General features: G+C 34.3%; 1 protein-coding gene across 12 annotated transcripts in view; it reads left to right on the top strand.

Annotated features, from left to right (window-relative positions):
* The window catches only part of STK33 (serine/threonine kinase 33), a 264,638-nt gene that overhangs the window by 162,569 nt on the left and 84,169 nt on the right, over positions 1–17,900 (top strand). For 6 of the 12 annotated variants that reach the window (XM_074275720.1, XM_074275718.1, XM_074275716.1 and 3 more), the window contains 3 exons: positions 1,810–2,388; positions 3,690–3,812; positions 16,947–17,060. In XM_074275720.1, the coding sequence (XP_074131821.1) occupies positions 2,008–2,388; positions 3,690–3,812; positions 16,947–17,060 (618 nt within the window). In that variant the 5' untranslated portion in view covers positions 1,810–2,007. The remainder of the gene's footprint in view (positions 1–1,809; positions 2,389–3,689; positions 3,813–16,946; positions 17,061–17,900) is intronic. The other 6 variants (XM_074275721.1, XM_074275724.1, XM_074275725.1 and 3 more) reach the window with 2 other exon arrangements.

The raw sequence follows: 17,900 nt of genomic DNA, 5'->3' as shown, positions 1-17,900 counted from the left end.
CTATGCACTGGCTGTCCTCCATGGAAACAATGGAACTCTTCCTCACCTCTACCTCTTAGAATCCCTGCTTTCTTTCAGGGTAAAACTTAAGCTTCACCTTCTATATGAAGCCTTTTCTTTTTTTCCTTAACAGTTACAGCCTGGCCTCTTTAAACACTTTGCATTTATTCTGTATAGGGATATGTTGTCATCATACCAAATGCTAAATCTTCAGGATCCATGAAAAGTAAAGCTTTCAAAATATGGACCCCATGCAGAAGAGATTAAACCCACACAGGATGAAGACCAAGACCATGACATCCCATCATCCTGTCTGGTATTGGAGCTGTCACGAAGATGCTTTCAAGGAATCTTGAGAAGATGAGCTCACAGCCCAATACTCTTATTCAATTATGAAAAGCAGTCATTCTATGCGCTTGTGCAATTATTTCTAGAGCATTAAATCTAATAGAATAATAGTAGGATAGTGGTTTGTCCTCTGTTTCTAAGGTGAATCAATCAAGAAGATAAGAATGAGATAATAGGGATGACAACAATGATAACTACTTTTTGGTAGTAATTTATGATTTACAAAGTATGTTCCTTAACTCTGTGAGGCAGATAGTAGAAGCATTAACTCTATTTATGAGAGGCTGAGGCTCAAAGAAATTAAATTACATGATCAGGGCTACATCAGTAGCAGATATCTAAATTCAAATTCAAATTCAGTCCATCTAACTTTGTCAAGTACTGTTTCTGCTATAGCATAATGCCCCTCAGTTCCAAGTATGGTATACTAAAAAGAGTATTAGATTTGGGGTCCAAGAGACCTAGAGTTTAAGCCTATATTTTTCCTGTTAGCTATGTGATCTTGGACAAATCACTTAACTTCTCAAGATGACAAGCTTCCTCACTTATAAAATGAAGTTAGACTAATTGATCTTCCAGGTCTCTGAGCTCAAAATCTTTATTCCCTATGAAGATTTCTTATAGGTTTTGGCGTGACCTAGATAAGAAAAGACTGATATAGCAGAAAAAGAGACATGACAACTTATTTCAAATATCTAAAGAGCTATCTTATGAAAGAGGGGCTACCCTTTTTTTTTTTGTTTAGTCACAGGAAGCAGAAGTAGTTCTAGTTGGTAGAAATTATAGGGATCTGGATTCCAATAATTTGTCCAAGTTAATATTCTTGGAAGATAGAATTCAAGCAGAGGGTGAAATATTATAGAGGGATTCCTTCCTCCCATGTCTCTTTGGCTAGCTCATCTCTTCCAATTCTGAATCTATGAAAATTTGAATAGCAGTCTTCTCAAGGTCACAAAGCTGGAAGATGGCAAAGTTGGGACTCAGATATCACTCTTCTGACTCCTAATCTAATGTCCTTTTGTTTCTGAGACATACTACTTTTGCATTATATCTTCCTAAGATGAATGGAAAAGGAGAGGACTCAAAATCTATTTTTCTTATAGGGAATTTGAGGATGGAAGTTTAATCATGCAGACTTTTAAAATAAGATAATTCCCTTGAAAATATCGCAGCTCTAGTGTAAATAGAAGTGAAATAATAAAGTTGTCACTTTAAGAAGGATACCAAAACATGTATTTATGTGTCATATATGTTGTTTTTTTTTTCAATTGTGTTATTTTGGCATTTTCACAATCATGGTCAGACAGAGGGTGGATAATGGACTGGCTTGAGGTCACTCAACTAGAACAAGGGTAACTAGATTTTCAGACTCTGACTAGTTCTCTTAGCAGTGACTCTCTCCATATTCTGATTTCTAGCCAGATAGAGGCTGACAACTTTCAATTTCTTTTGTTTCTGCAGATCTCGAGTGCCAATGGCCGTTTAGTGTTTCATTAACTTGCAAGATTGCATTAATCCGAAGGCAGTTTATTTGAAGGAGCTCACTTCTTGCTTTTCCTGCTGTTTGTTACTCCTTCAAACAGTTGAAACACTCTCTTCCCATCTCCTCTGCATGTGGAGGCTGAAAAACTAAAAAAAAAAAAAAAAAAAAAATTAAAAATGGCTGATTGTAGCTTGGGTAGAAAAAACCTAAAATGCCCTGAATGTTCTAGTAATTCCCAACCAGACAGGATTAATACATGTCGCTGCAAAAGAAAGGATGGTTCTGGTTCTATCATTTCTGTGGTAGAGACGTCCCAAACTTCAGCCATCAACAGTGTTGAATTTCCAATTGCAGTGAACAACAAAAATAAGAATTTAAGCATGGAAAACAACACGATAAAAGAAGCTGTCACCTTTGAACGTACATTGGAAGAGTCACCAATCCTCTCTCCATCTCTCTCCACACTTCCAACCCAGTGGTCATCCCCAAGCTTATCCCCATCAATGATTTCACAAGCATCTTTCCATCCAAAGGAACAATTCTCTAGTACTGGAGAGGTGAGCAGATTCTGGTCAGTGGCTATTACTCTTTTATGTTTGTTTCCAGATATTGCTCAAATCAATCATTGCTCATGACCCTAAATGACGAGGAGTGCTCAATTCAAAACATTTATTAAATGCTTACTATATGAAGAGCACTCTACTTGTCATTGAGCAAGATACAAAAATGAATAAGATGTAATTCCTACCCTGCTGGAGCAAATTATAATTAAAAGTTACATATCCATATAGCCAGTCCCCTTTTTCTAGGGATTGGGAAGGAGGATTGAGATTAATCACTAAATATAATATATAGGAAGGTTGTATTTGTGACATGTAGTGATTACTCAGATTCCCATTTTGATGTAGTTTTGTCTTTTTTGGTTTTTTTATATTCTCAAGTTGCGAGGAACCCAAATATGGAGCCACGAACAAATAGAAAATGATCAGAGATGTGCCACGTAGTCTCCTGGCAATCTTAAACTGTGAATGACTAGGGCTATATAGAACAGACACAGAGGAGTATGGCTTACTATCCGATACCTGGAAATTTGCCCCCACACTCTCCTGAACTCTGCATAGAGAAAATCTCCAACATTGGCTAATGTGACCCATAAAGGGTCACTGACTCCACCTAAATTCTCTTCCCTCTCTAACTCAGCAGATGGAGTTTCTGGAGCTGAGCTCCAGTAAATGGCTCTGACACTTAACCGAAGTTGCTTATGCAAGTACTGTCAATCCAGATTTCCTCATTTATGAGAAAGCTTAGATTTTAGCTTAAATTAAATATGAATTTCAAAACACCTTCACCGGCTGATGCTGATTAAAGTTCAGATATAGGGTGAAGGTATTTTTATTACTTAAGAATAACTCTTTCCCTAGATGTAATGTCTCATGTAGTTTCTGAACAAGATTGCTTTTCACCAGTGACAGCCAACCTTTTGACACCCCATTGGGCAAGTTTGGACTTACTCCTGTTTAGATTTGGGCTCAGCCCAGAAATGCTAATATATTGTAATATAGGCCAACTATTGATGGAGAGGTGCCAACTGTTGGCATTTGCAACAGCAGCAAAACAATCCATTGAGTGTTTGCTGGCTTAGGTGCCTAGCCCCAGAGGCAAAGCCAAGAAGCCATGAGATAGGTCATATAGGGTTTTTTAATTTGAATGAAAAAGCACTTGTATTTCCATTTCCATTGAAAAATGCCTTGGTCTACATTAGAGATTATATGTAGTTATCTGAGTTAAAGTATTGGCTTGATATTAATAGGAATATTACATTTGTAGCATAATTGTATTTTTCCTTTTTGGCCAAAAGCCCTTAAGAACCTCAGACACAATTGAGACATGTAGAAAACTCTCACAACAGCAATGGACTCGTGCCAGCTCGACAGAAGGAAAAATTCCTCACATGAGGATGGAAGATTGCACTGCTATACAGGTACGAAGTCAAGCACTACCTTTCCTGTGTCCCAGAATGGCTTTTTTAAATGAGGCTGGAGAAGCACACAGCTCTTTATGCTCTTATCTATTTTAAATACCAGGAGAAAAATTTCCATTTTTTGCTAATCCAGGAAACTAAGGGCAAACCATTTTCCATAATGAAATAGGAATAATTCTCTTATGTAGTTTTGAAACACTGTTTTTGGTTTTTTGGTGTTTTTTTTTTTTTTCAGGTAAAACAGGTTTTTTGGGGCAGTTAAGACAATGAATCTATTAATCAGAACAGGTAGTTTGGGGTGGAGTCAAGATGAATAAAGAATAATTAGGTAAAAAAAAATTAGTTGAATGATAGGCTATTTTATCTAGATTTTTTTTTCTTTACTTGGATATTTTTGTACCACCTAGAAATAACCCTCTGGGTTGTAACTTATTTATTGTAAATTGACTCAATATTTTGAAAAGAATTTTTAGGCACCACAGGACCCCCATCACTTACTACTTTCGTGATTTAGTTTCCTCATCTGTTGTTTCCTCCCTTAAAAGGAAGGGTTTAAATTGCATAATCTCTCAGGTCACTTCCAATCTATTTTGTTGTGGAAAGAAGACTATTTCAAGAATACATGGTGTCATCAGTGTGAGGAGGCATTTCACTGATGTAGATTTTAACTCCTTTGCCTTAATAGGCAATTTCCATGGGTTTCTATGGCTGAAAAAAAATCATATAGGAGCTTACTTTCTGATGATGAGCCTCTATAAACTTAGCTAGATCGATCTTCAAACAACACATGTACATTCTTTCTCTATACTATGCTTTCAGCCCAGTAAGGACCTGCCAGAGCTCTCAGTTGCTGGTGCAGTTTTCAGATGTCTCTGATTATCTCCATTATCTTCATCACCAAGAAATTAACTTATTTTATTTAATACTCATCACAACCTCGCTGTGAAAATGTTAACTCCTTTCTTTATACAAATGGATAGGCTGAGAGGGTCAGAGAGCTTGAGGATTTCTCCAAGGTCCTATAGCTGTTAAATGGCTGATTCAAACCCACATCTGAGTCCAACTTTAGGACTCTTTCTACTATATAATGTTGCCCCCACTGGCTTCTGGACCCACATAATTTATAAGCTGAGAAAGTGCAGGCAGGCTTTTTCTTCATTTCCTCTTTGGATCTTGAGGAATGTCATTTCTGTCTGGATATAGGATATTGCAGAAAATGTTATTAAGGCAGTTTTTAAAAAATATTTTTCCATTGAAGAGGATCAAATTAATTAGACATAGGAAAGCAGAAATATAAGTGGCTTACTGGAAAGAACAGCAGACTATGTATATCAGGAGATCTAGGTTGGTAATATCATAGAATGTTAGGACTGAGACCTTAGAGATGATCTGAATGATTTTCTCATTAAGAGAACACTAGGTCCGGATGATGCAAGGGACTTGTCCAATGTAACAAAATTACAGCGCTGTCTCTGTTGCTAACTAAATATATTAATTAGTCTTGACAGTCCTCAGTTCCTTTTTTTTTCTATAAAGGGTTGGAGTTATTGCTATTGAGGGCTTCTTCCAGCTCTCAAATTCTATAAAATGTAGCTAAATATCTTAACTTTTTAATGTAATTAAGAATTAAGAAATTTTAATGTAATATAATGTAATAGAATCATCTCAACTTAAAGCTTATTGAACCTACCCATTTTTTGGCTTGCTTTTTTTTTTAACCACAAGTTTCTCCATCTGAAGTTATTTTTCTGCCCATGCAGTGGACAAAAGTAAATAAGTTAATATTTGTGGAGAAATTGAATCGTGTCCACAGAGGAGTTTAGCTGTGTTTGGATGATAGATTGGAGGGATAAACTGAGAACTCTGAAATTGCAGCTTTTTGTAATGAAGTCTTCATGGTAAACCTTTTTTCTTCCTTCTGAAGTTATATTCACAACTTGGTTGGCAGCCACAAAATATCTTAGGATGTACATGCTTTATTGGAAGGGCAGAGTGGTACAATGAAGGGACAGTTGGCCCAAGAGTGTTGAAGACCTGGGTTCAAGACTCACTTCTTACACACATACACAAACATGAACACACAGATAAATAGATAGACACAGATGGAGACAGATAGAGATAGAGAGATAGAAATAGAGATAGATTGAGATAGTGATAGATTTATAGATTGATAGATGGATGGATGGATAATGGATAGATAGAAATAAGTAGAAATTAATTAGTAGAGATAGATGGAGATCAATAGATAGATAGGTAAACAGACAGAAAGATATAGATAGGTTGCATGACTCCAAACAATTTTTTTTAACTTTTTAATTAATTTTCTAAAATTTTAAGATGCAAAACAGTTACTGAATTGAATTGATTAAAGGTGTTTACTCATCAAGAGTTCCCTGAACCCATGAAATAATAGTTCTGGGTAGAAAAAAGAGAAAAAATCATAAGATCATACAGTATTTTGCAATGGAAATTTGAATCCTCACTCTGCTACTTACTACTTGTATGAATTTGGGCAAATAATTCTTGGGTCTCACTTTTGGCTTTTGTTAAAATTAGGGAGCTGGACTAGATTTTCTCTGAAGTCCCTTTCAGCTCTAAATTCTATGATTCTTTGATCTTTCTAGATTGGGGAAAAGACATCAGTTTTCACTGTCTTTCTGGGATGATTTTTAAAGGCTTCCTTTTAGATGACTTCCACAGTTTTTTTTCCCAACTTGAAAATTCAGTGAGTAAAAGAAATGATCCATAAATCAGCTAGTCAATAAACATTTGTTAAATATTTACCATAGCACATTGTGCCCACACTGGGCTAAGTCCTGGGACAAAGTAATAAATAAAGGATACACCCCTCCCCTGCCTTTAAGGAATTTGTATTCTAATGAAGGAGACAAAATGCAAACAATTATGTTTACATAAGGTACATATAGTGTAAATGAAAGATATATGTAGATTAAAGGCACTCTAAGAATGAGAAGATATGGGATAAGGGAATCATGTGGGCACCTGGGAAAGTCTTCTTATAGAAAATAGGATTTGATTTGTCTTAGAGAAAGTTAGGAGATGGTGATGAGGATGGAGTGAGTATTTTCCATATAGAGAAGATGGAAAAGATGGAAAACCACAGATTTGGGAGATGGAATAATATGTGTAAAGAATAGAAGGCCAATGTGTTTTACAGCATGTGGAGGATATAAAAGGTAAGATTGGAAAGATAGAAAGGATCCTGGTTCTAAAGGGCTTTTTAAAAATAAATGGGATTTTATATTTGTTCCTGAAGTTAATAGGGAGCCACTGGAGTTTATTGAATAGAAGAAAGATATAGTGAAGCCTGAACTTTAAGAAGATCCCTTTGATAGCTGAGAGAAGGTGGATGGGAATGGGGAGAGACCTGAGACAGAGAAGCCAATCAAAAAGCTATTGAAATAGTATAGGTGCGAAATGAGGGCTTGAACAAGGGAAGAGGTCATATGAGTGTACAAAAGAGGAATTTATATGAAAGATATTGTAAAGAAATTTGGCAACAAAATGGATATGGGGAGTAGATATGAGTGAGCAATCGTGGACACACTGACATTGTGAATATAAGTATCTGGGAGGGTGGTGGTCTCTTGACATCATAAGGAAATTTGGAAGAGAGGTGAGTGGGTGTGAAGGTGGAGAATACAATGTTGACATTGAGATGTCTGTGGCAACCTCCATTTTGAGGTATCCTGGCAGCTGGTGATGTGAGACTGGAATTCAGGAGAGAGATTAGAAGTGGATAAATAGTTATACAAATCTTCTGTTCAGAAATAAAAATTGGACCGATGGGAGCTAATGAGATTCTAAGCAGGGTATGAAACTCAAAATAGAAACAAGAGCCACTAACCCATACATAAAGAACCCTGCAACCTACATATTGATTTAGAAAATAATGAATGTTAGTATTAACATTAACATCATCTATGTTTTATTGCCTTTTTATTTATTTTGTTAGATATTTCCCAATTTCATTTCAATCTGGTTTGGGCTGCACTGACAATGTTTGGATTGCATTTGGTATAAAATAAGTGTTCTTAATTTTGGGGGGGGTTAACTTAAGGATCTTCTTTTCAGACTAATGTTTTTATATGAAAAATATATATAATTACAAAGGAAAAATTTATCAATTTTTTTTTCAAAAAATAAGTCATAGTCCCCAGGTTAAAAAAACCAAACCTTGATATAGAGAGGAAAGAGAGAATAGGGTCTAGAGAAGGCTCTTTTGGGACATTGACAGTTAGTGGGCATTCCCAGAAAGATCAGCAAAGGAATAGTTGGATAAGTAAGAGCAGAGTTACAAAAACCTAGAAAGCAAATCCAGAAGAAAGTATTGCCAACACAGAGGTTGCAAAGAGAGTAAGGAAAATGAGCATTGAATAAAGGTTCTCAGATTGAACAATGAAGAGATCCGTTGATAACCTTGAAGATTTGATTGATTGATAAAGTTGAAAGCCAGAGTGTAGAGTTAAGAAGAATCTGCAAAGAAGAGAATTTAAAGCAATCATTGTAGACAGCATTCTCAAGGAGTTTAGCCATAAAAAAGATGAGAGATAAAATAATGGGAATCACGCGCGGGTTAAGGATTAGGAGAGATGTGTGTGTATTTGTACGAAGTAGGGAAGCAATTCATAGGGAGGGAGAAGTTGAAAATAAGTTGTAAGGGGCTGAAACTCTTGAGTCAATGAACTGAGGTGGGACAATCAAACACTTGAGGCTAATTACTGATTGGACAATACTCTATAAAAAAGAATATGCTTGGAAAATGGCCCTTCCCACTATCCTGTGCTGGCCCAATGTTTGGTGTATACAGAGAATTGTGGGAAGGACTTGGAGGTGCAGTGAGACTAGCCAGGGTCACTTCTATGAGAGAGATGACAAGGTGAGGTCGCAGAGATCCTACGTGTCCACTGCTAAAGACCTAGAATAAGACTTTTGCTTACCTTAACTCTGGCTGATTCTAAGGTATCCAGGGTGCTAGAGCGGTTGCCACAATAACTGAGAATTAAGAGGCAGTTTGTTAGAGAAAATCAGGATGGGATCTTGAATACTTGTAGAAAGGTTTGCCTTGACAAAGAAAAGGCCCTTTTTTCATGTAAGATATATGATGTAGGAAATAGTGGATTATATATCTGAGTGATGTGATAGAGAAAACAAAAGAAAAGCTGAAACACAAAAAGATCTAGAAAAAAAAAAGCCGTTAAAAAAAAAAAAGCATGCAGAGTTAAAGCAAGAAAAAGGATCTCCTAAATGAAAGAATAGGTAAAACCTCCAAGAAAAACCAAAGCCTGATGAACAAATATTATAATAATACAATGGGAAATGATTTTTATTGCCTGATTAAAAACATAATCCAGGGGAATCTCTAGATATGTAAAAATAACAAGAAATTCCAAAATGGTTAAAAAGAGAAATAAACTTCTTAAAAAGATATTAGGAATTTAGATCAAATTCAGAATTTTAAAAATCCCCATAAATACTGGAGTAAGGAAATTTGAATTACGTGATTTAAAATAATAATAAAGAAATAGAAACTGTGAGATTTTATTTCAGATTTGGAACACGAATACCAAAGTAGAAGAAAATTTGGCAGAGGAGAAGCAAAATTCACCAACATTAAAAGAACACATAAATTCCATAATGGTCAAAGTAACTGGACTTGACAGAATGTGTAGAAATAGCTTAAGGATAATAGGTCTTGCAGAAGAACATGACAAATCATAAAACTTGAATTCAGTAAGGTAAGATATGATATAAGACAAATGTCCAGGACTTCTGAATACAGACAATTGTTTGTCTTTCATAGATTATTGATTAAACAATGATTAACAGAATCCACAGATTGCTACCAGGAATAATACACATGTACCAGGAAAGCATACACATATGTGTGTGTTTCTGAAGAGTAAAAATCCCTATTTTATTTTTTAAAAATGTTTATTATCCTGAACTTTAACATTTAGAAAAGAGCATTTCCATATGCAAAGCAGAATAAAAACCAAATCATTCTTTGTGAAATCATGAAATTCTACCTCATACTTCTGGATTTTTTAAAAAAAGTAAATAGTAAATTACACATATTACTTTGAAAACTATCCTGTGTTTGTTTCTGAACTTTATTTTTTTATGAATTAAAAAAGTATTTTAATGACCTATTTAAAAAAAAATTATTGTTGCTAATATCCCCTCCTCCCTAGCCTTCTTCCTCAGTTAACCAAGAGAAAGGGAAAAACAGAAGACCCTTAGAAACCTTGTAAAAAATAAGCATACTCAAGTAAAATGAATCTACATGGTATTTTTGTCTGAAAATATATTCTCTCTCTACACCTTGCATCCATCACCACCATGTTAGGAAGTAACATGCTTTAATCCTCTTGAGACATGGTTTAGTCCTTTGATCAAAGTTCTTAAAAGTTTTTCAGAATTATTTTTCTTAGTGTTGCTGTCCTTGGTTCTATTCACTTAATTCTTTATCAGTTCAGGCTACCTAGGATTTCTCTGAAGTCCTCTATTTCATCATTTCTTATGATGTAATAATATTCCCTTATATTCATATACCACATTTGTTTAGCTTTTCTCATTTTGTCTAAAATGTACTCTAAGGAACCTCCTTAGCTTTTAATTCTTTTTGTTCTTTATTTCTTTTTTTAACTTCTTTTAAAGGATTAGGAAGTTTTTTTTGTAGATATTTTCTTCTTATCATTCTCCTTCTTCGGCCCCACTTTAAATCCTTTTGAGGTTGACATACTTCCATGTCAAACTCTTTTTGTATGTTCAATTCTTCTTTAAAAGTGAAATTCCTACAATGCCCTCCCTTCCCATCCTTTCTTCTATGTTTATATACTCTTCTTTTTCTCTATTGCAATTAAGAAATATCATTTCCACTTGCTTTTCCTCCTTTCAACACTAGTTTATTGATTTTATTCTTCCTTCCTTTTTTAATTTCTCAGATCATGACAAAAGAATTGTTACACCAGAACCTCTATTTTTTCTCATTTAATTCCTTCAGTATCCTTTGAAAATATTTGTTTTAGAAACTACACCTTTTTCTCCTTCACCATTATACTGTCATTTCACAATTTAAAAATATTTTTTTCTAATTGCTCAAGTACATTTTTTTAAATACTTCTTTGGATTCTTGTATTTGATTTCAAAGTTCTTGCCCAAGACTGTTTCTTTTCATCATAAATATTTTAAAGTTCTGTACTCCACTAAGATCCATTTTCCCCCTGAACAATCATACTCACGTTGTTGACCAAATTACTCTCATTTGTGAAACCATATCTTTTGCCTTTTATGATGCTGTATTTCAATATTGCCTCTAGTTTAGATCATGTATGATCCAAACTGTGGTCCCTTGATACTTAAACTGCTTCTTTCTCAATGCTTGTCATATATATGATTGGTAGATTCTGCCTTTATATTGCTTTCTGCTTCAAATAGATATGGACAGTTTTCATTTATGATTTCTTGAAATGCATAATAATCAGGGTTTTTTAGATCATAGTTTTTAGGGAGTTCAAAAATTGTTAAATTGCCTTTTGATCTGTTTTATAGACTAGTTGTTTTTTATACCAGATGCCTTACATTTTCTTCTTTTTTTCACCCTTTTGTTCTAAGATTTCTTGATATCTCTTAGAATCATTCATTTCTGTTTGGTCTGTTCCAATATTTGGGAAGGCCACTAGTTGGATATAGTTTATTATATATATTATTATTATATTATAGTTTTATTATCTTTCTTTCTTTCTTTCTATCACTTTAGACATTTATTGAACTTGAAATTTTTCCCTCTAGAGCTTTTATTTTATATTTTATTTCTTCACTTCTTCAAGATATTCATATAGTTTGCTTATAGCTGTCATGGCATACTTTCTCTGAGGTTGGGTTGGATTTGGGGGTTATCTCTGGATTTAAAATAATTCCCTATAGAAGTAGATTTCTCCCCAAAATTCATTCATTTCTACAGCCTTAATGCTTGAACTGAGACTTTATGTCAGAGCCAGACCTGTCTTTTGATGAACTTTTATTGGGATGGTTATTCCTACTTGTCCTGAGTTACCTGGGTCTAAAATGACCACCACTCCCAAGGTTACATCTTTCTCATCTTTGATGTTCAAATTTTGATATCTTCAGGGTCTCTATGCTATCTTAGTATTGAGTTTTAGTGGCTTTGAAGCTCTGGGATATCACATGCTGGCACTGGTTATTTCTGTCCTTTGTGGCTTCAAGGTCCCCAATTTAGGGTTTTCTTACCCTTTTTTCCTCCCTTTTTCTCCTAGACCTTCTCATAGGATTCTTCACTTTTGCTGTCTCTGGAAAAAGAATCATTTAGGTTTCATATATCCAGTTCATCTCTGAGGCTAGCTGGCAACTTGCTTTCCTGTGCAGGTATTGGCTTACTGTCAATGCCCTTTCATATTACCCTTGATCTTCATCTGGATTTTTGTATGTATATGTGGAGCAAGTCAGTTACTCTGATTTTTATTGGATTTTTTGATAATCATCTGGTCTGGTATAATTTTTATGATTTTGATGGAGTAGATATAAGCAAGCAGATCTGTTTGCCTCCATTCAGGCAACCATCTTGGATGCAAGTCCTTCTGGATACAGTAGTTTCTGGTAACTTTATTTCTTTAATTTGTTTTGAATTCCATGTTTTCTTTAATTTTTTTTGTCAATTTGGTTTTTCTTTCTCTTTTTAAAAATTAAATTATTTAATGGTTTATCTATTTTCTAGTCTATTTAGAAATTCTAGCCTTAAAGGAATTAAATAAAATTTGAAAATTGTATTTCTGTTTCCACTTATTTAGGAAATTATTACTTATTCTTCATATAGCTCTATATATTGTTCATATTTCCTTATTGATGACACTTTTATTGCTTTATGGTCTGTAAAGGATATATTTAATATTCTGCTTTTTCTACATTCATGAATTCATTATATTCTAACTTAATGACAAATTTTTATAAAAGTATCCTGTCAGTGAAAATAATGTTTCTATATAATAATCACTATGGTTATATCTAATTCAGTTTTCCTAACATTCTATTCATAGCTATAATTTCCTTCTTTTTTTTTTAGATATTGAATATACAGAATATGTGTGTGTTTTAAAAGCATAATGTTGATATAACATTTACTATTTTGTTTTACTGTATATGTTTTGCATTTTAATTGGCATTAAGTACTTGGATATGGAATTAATTGAAGGCATATTTAATGTTCATATTATTTACTTATCTATGACACCTTTTTGCATAACATTTTCCTGTTAATTCCACTTAAATGCATCTTTTTATTGTTCCCACATCTGAAATTGTGTTTAGGGTGCCTGAATTTTTGCATTGTCTCTAGCATGACAATTTTCATTCCTAACTAATTTTCATAACTCTGTATGAGCATTTGTTTTAAATTTAATTTTACTTGTATGTATAAAACAAATTATTGTGCTCTATTTTCTTAGCCATTCTGTAAGTCTCTTTCATTTTAGGAGTAAATTTAGCCCATTACAAGTAGAGCCATATTTGTGAATGTCATTTCCTCCTCTAATCCTGTTATATTACTTTTTAAAATTTAAAACAAGATAATAATAATATAACAGATAATTATGTCTGTTTTGTTTGAAACATTCTGATCTCCTTATCCAACCTTTAACATACACACATAACACTCCTCTGCCCAGCCTCATTTTCCATGCCCCCTTTCTTCAGATTATACTAAATGGTGCTTGTTTTGATTAAAATAACTGTTCCAAAAAAAAAGAGAAAAATAAATAAAAATAAAATAAATGTTCCACTTCTCTGCTCAGATATCTCCTCCTCACCTTACCTAACTTAACACATATTTATTTTTTCTCAAAACTTCACTGTCTTTTTTTTTTTTTTTAACACTTCTTTTGCCCAGTTCAATTAAGAGTAAATCAAACTTTTGCTCAGCTTTTGTCTTCCCTCATCTTTATTTACAATGGTGCTCTATTCTTACCATTCCATACTTTTTTCCACTAAGATGACTTTAACTGATGGCTTTTCTATATCATGCTCTTTCTGTATTCTCCAGGTTTCCTCAGATATAGCAAGGCTGCTAGAAGACAATAAACTTGTCTCTATTAATTATATAAACATGGCTCATTCTAGGTCTTTTTTTTTCCTAAATAGACTTTTTTAGGTTTTCTTAAGTTTCTTTCATGAATTTGCATATTAAAATCACTTGTCATTTCTAATTTCCTTAATAGGAATGATATGAATTCTGCTGAAAAATTTATACTTAGCTTTGTAGGGCAAAAAAACTGCTTTCCTGACTTACAGACTGACTTCTTATACTTTTCAATCTCTTACTTCTTCCCACCCCATTTCTTTAATTACTTGTCATTTTAAAGTAGTCCTTTATTGTTCATAATACTTTTCCTTGATATGTTGAAGGGCTTCTGTCTGATAACTTATAAATTTTTTTCTTTAATGTTGAACTTCTCAGTTACTTGGTGACTAGTATATAAACTCTATGCATTGGGTTTGTTCTCTGATGGTGTCTAGTGGATTCTATGAAACCCTGCTTTGTCTCTTTTCAATCCTCTGGGCAGCTTTCTTTTGATTTCCTGAAATGTGATATTCAATTGGATTTCATTATTATTTCTGCCCAGATCTATAAATCTATCTCTGACTGAAGGTATTTCAAATTTAACATGTATATAATGAAATTCATTGTTTTCTCCCATAAGTCTACTTCTAAAAGTCTTCTATTTCTGTTGAAGGCTCTACAACCATTCCATATGGCAATCTCACTAGAGTCTTCCTAAATAGAGGAAGTATCACCTGATCTGAGTAAGTTAGTGATTCTAGTAAGCAGAACTAAGGATGAAATGAATCTATGTCAGTATAAATATGACATGGAATCAACATTCATTTACTATGCCCTTGCCATTATGTGCCAGGCATTATGCTATGAATATAAAATATGGAGTCCTGGAAGATAGAATGGTGCATATAGGTAATAGTTAGCAAGCCAGTTTAACTAAAATGGAAAGTTTGTAAAGGAATATATTCTATTCTATGTTACCATTCCTATTCACATACCTGAAATGCACTCTCCTAAGTTTATATGTCATCTTCTAGAGGAAGCCTTCCTGTTCCTACTCATTAGCATTTTTTGATCCCTTGCAAAATTACATACTTTTATCAATTGAGCCCCCTTCCCCATAGAATACAAGCTCTTTCTTTGGGATCATTTACTGTCTCTTGTTTTATTTTTGTATCTCTAGAATTCAGACAGTATCTTATACAGTAGTGGGTTAATAAATGTTTATTAAAATAATAAAACAAATGTTTATTGATAGAATGGCTTTTCTCATAACAACCACATGAGATAAGACTTTTGGGACATCCTATATAATAAGTGTGTGTGTGTGTGTGTGTGTGTGTGTGTGTGTGTGTGTGTGTGTGTGTGTGTTGTATTTTAGAGAGGAAAAATGCCTGGCTGGCACTTAAATTTCTCCCCAGAACAGCTATGGTTATAACACCAATATTCTGCGAACTGTAGTTTTGAAGTACTGATTTTTAAGAATGTACTAATTGTGAAGTATTCTATCACTTGTCTTTTTGTCCTCACTGACACATAATTATTTTCTCTTCCACTTAGGTGAAAAGGCAACTTTACTTTTGTCTTGGGGCTTTTGTTTTTCACTATTTTTTGGCCTTTCTCTAATGTCTAAAAAATCTATTTTGTAGTACCAATTTTTTTGGCCTTCCTGCTCCCTGAATAAGCTTGTTTTTTTAGGTTCCAAGGTCCCATTTAAAATGTAATTGATGCTTTACAGCTTTTGCTTAATGCCATCAGCTTTTGAATACCCCAGTATTTTTTCTCTTCCTTTTTCTACCTCTTGGTTATACATAATGCAAACCATAAACATTTATAGGAATTTATTAAAAAAGGAAAAACAAATTCATGCAAATTCAGGAATAATGCACTAAAACCAGACCCTAAGTCTATTGCAATTTAGTGAACCTGTCATCTCATTGATGTGAGCTATTCTCTTCAGTAGTACAAATAACTATCCAACTATTCTTTTTGGTTAATCAGAAAGACTTCTAGAGTCATAATCCAGCTCTGCTACTTAATGACTACATAACCTTAAACAAATTATCTGATTTCCTTGAATCTCAGTTTTTTGATCTGTAAAATGAGAATTCTGGATGAAATAATCTTTAAAGATCCTTCTACTCTAGCTTTAAAGGTATGATCAATGATCTTATTCTTGTCCTATGCATTTTTTCATGTTGTCCTATAAATTCTTCACATAGAACTATTTATCTGTTATACTTTCTTTTTACTCCCACTCAGTAAACTGCAGTGTCCCCTACTGTCTCTGGGATCAAATACAAAATCCTCTGTTTGGTATTCAAAGCCCTTTATAACCTAACCCATCATCTCCTACTTTTCTTATGCCTTCTCCCTCCTCCTATTTCTGCCCCCTGCCATGTACTTTTCAGCCCAATGACACTGGATTCTCTGTTATTCTGTGAACAAAAAGACATTTTTCTCTGGCTGTCCCTGCATGCCTGGAATAATCTCCCTCCTCATCTTCATCTCCTGACTTCCATGGTTTCCTTCAAGTCCCAACTTAAAAACTGTCTTCTATAGAAAACATTTCTCATCCCCTTTTAAATTCTAGTGCTTTTATTCTTTAATTATTTCTTATCTTTCTCGTACGTAGATTGTTTGTACATATTTCTTTGCTTGTTTTTTCCCTCATAAGATTGTGAGTTTCTGGAGACCAGAGACTGATTTTTGCTTCTTTTTGTATTCTTAGCACTTAGCACAATGTTCAGCACATAATAGACACATTCATTTTTCATTATTAAACATAAATAAATTTTATTGAATGACTGACTGGATAATTTAAGACCAGCTCTCAGCAGAGAAACCAGGGCTGCATATGTAGATCTGAGAGTGAAGTTGATCTCTGACGAAGCTATTTTCAGAAGACAACAGTCCCTAAATCTGCTTTATCGGTAGTATTGCTTAATTCTTAGTAAGCTCAGTCACTGTTAAGATCTGAGACTTCCAGCATCCATTATTTGACAGAGAGAGTTCATCAAGATGTTGTTCTTTTTCTCCAGCAAATATATTCCTTTGGGAAAAAACTGGGACAAGGGAGTTTTGGAGTGGTCATTGAAGTCATACACAAGGAAACAGATCTCAAGTGGGCCATGAAGAAAGTGAACAAAGAAAAGGTAAGAAGTGTCAGTAGGGCTAAGGGATAAACTGTGGGCACATAACACCATTAATAACAATTGAGAGAAATAAACAATAGGAACAGGAAGTGATTTTTATACTTCATACTGTGGATTTGGTGGAATAGAGTAGAAACAACCCTGGATTTAGAATCCAAGGCACTCTATTCGGATCCCAGCCATGATGTTTGCTTCCTGTACTGTACCATCCATGGGTAAGACATCTCTAAGTTTCAATTTCTTCATCTATAAACTGAGGACTAGATGTCATTTATGGGCCTTTTAGCTCTAATCTATACTCTATGAATGAAAGGTGATGGAATAAATCAGATAGTATGAGGCCAAAAAGGAGCAAACAACTTTAAGTGGAAACTCCTCATTGAATCCAACCTACTGTACCCACTAACTCATCTACTTTCCTCCTTTTCGACTTATACTGTCAGTTATAGCAGTCCAACAGAGGTTGGACAATCCATGGATCTCCTAACAGGCCAGGGGAAATTCTGTATCTTTTCTCTCCTTGGAACAGCCAAGTCCTTTCTCAGTTACTAAATAGTAACCTAGGACTCATGTTGTGATTATATCAGTTGCAACTACAATATCATAAAAAGGATCCTGAATTTGCAGTTGGGATACCTGTTTCAGAGCCCTGGCTTTCTTGTTTCCTAGCATGTACCCTTGGGCAGATCCATTAATTTCCCTATTTCATTTTCCTCATCTGTAAAATGGGGATAATGATACTTGACCAGTTCACTGAACTAAGCCAGTAGAGTAATTGCAAAAGCCAACATAGTACAAAGGGAAAAGAATGGGTATAGAGGTGGGGGACTGAACTGATCT

The sequence above is a fragment of the Sminthopsis crassicaudata genome, chromosome 6, assembly GCF_048593235.1.
Source record: "Sminthopsis crassicaudata isolate SCR6 chromosome 6, ASM4859323v1, whole genome shotgun sequence".
In the NCBI taxonomy this organism is placed as follows: Eukaryota; Metazoa; Chordata; class Mammalia; order Dasyuromorphia; family Dasyuridae; genus Sminthopsis; species Sminthopsis crassicaudata.
Note: the sequence above shows the minus strand (reverse complement) of the source record. Positions and strands in the feature narration are given on the sequence as shown.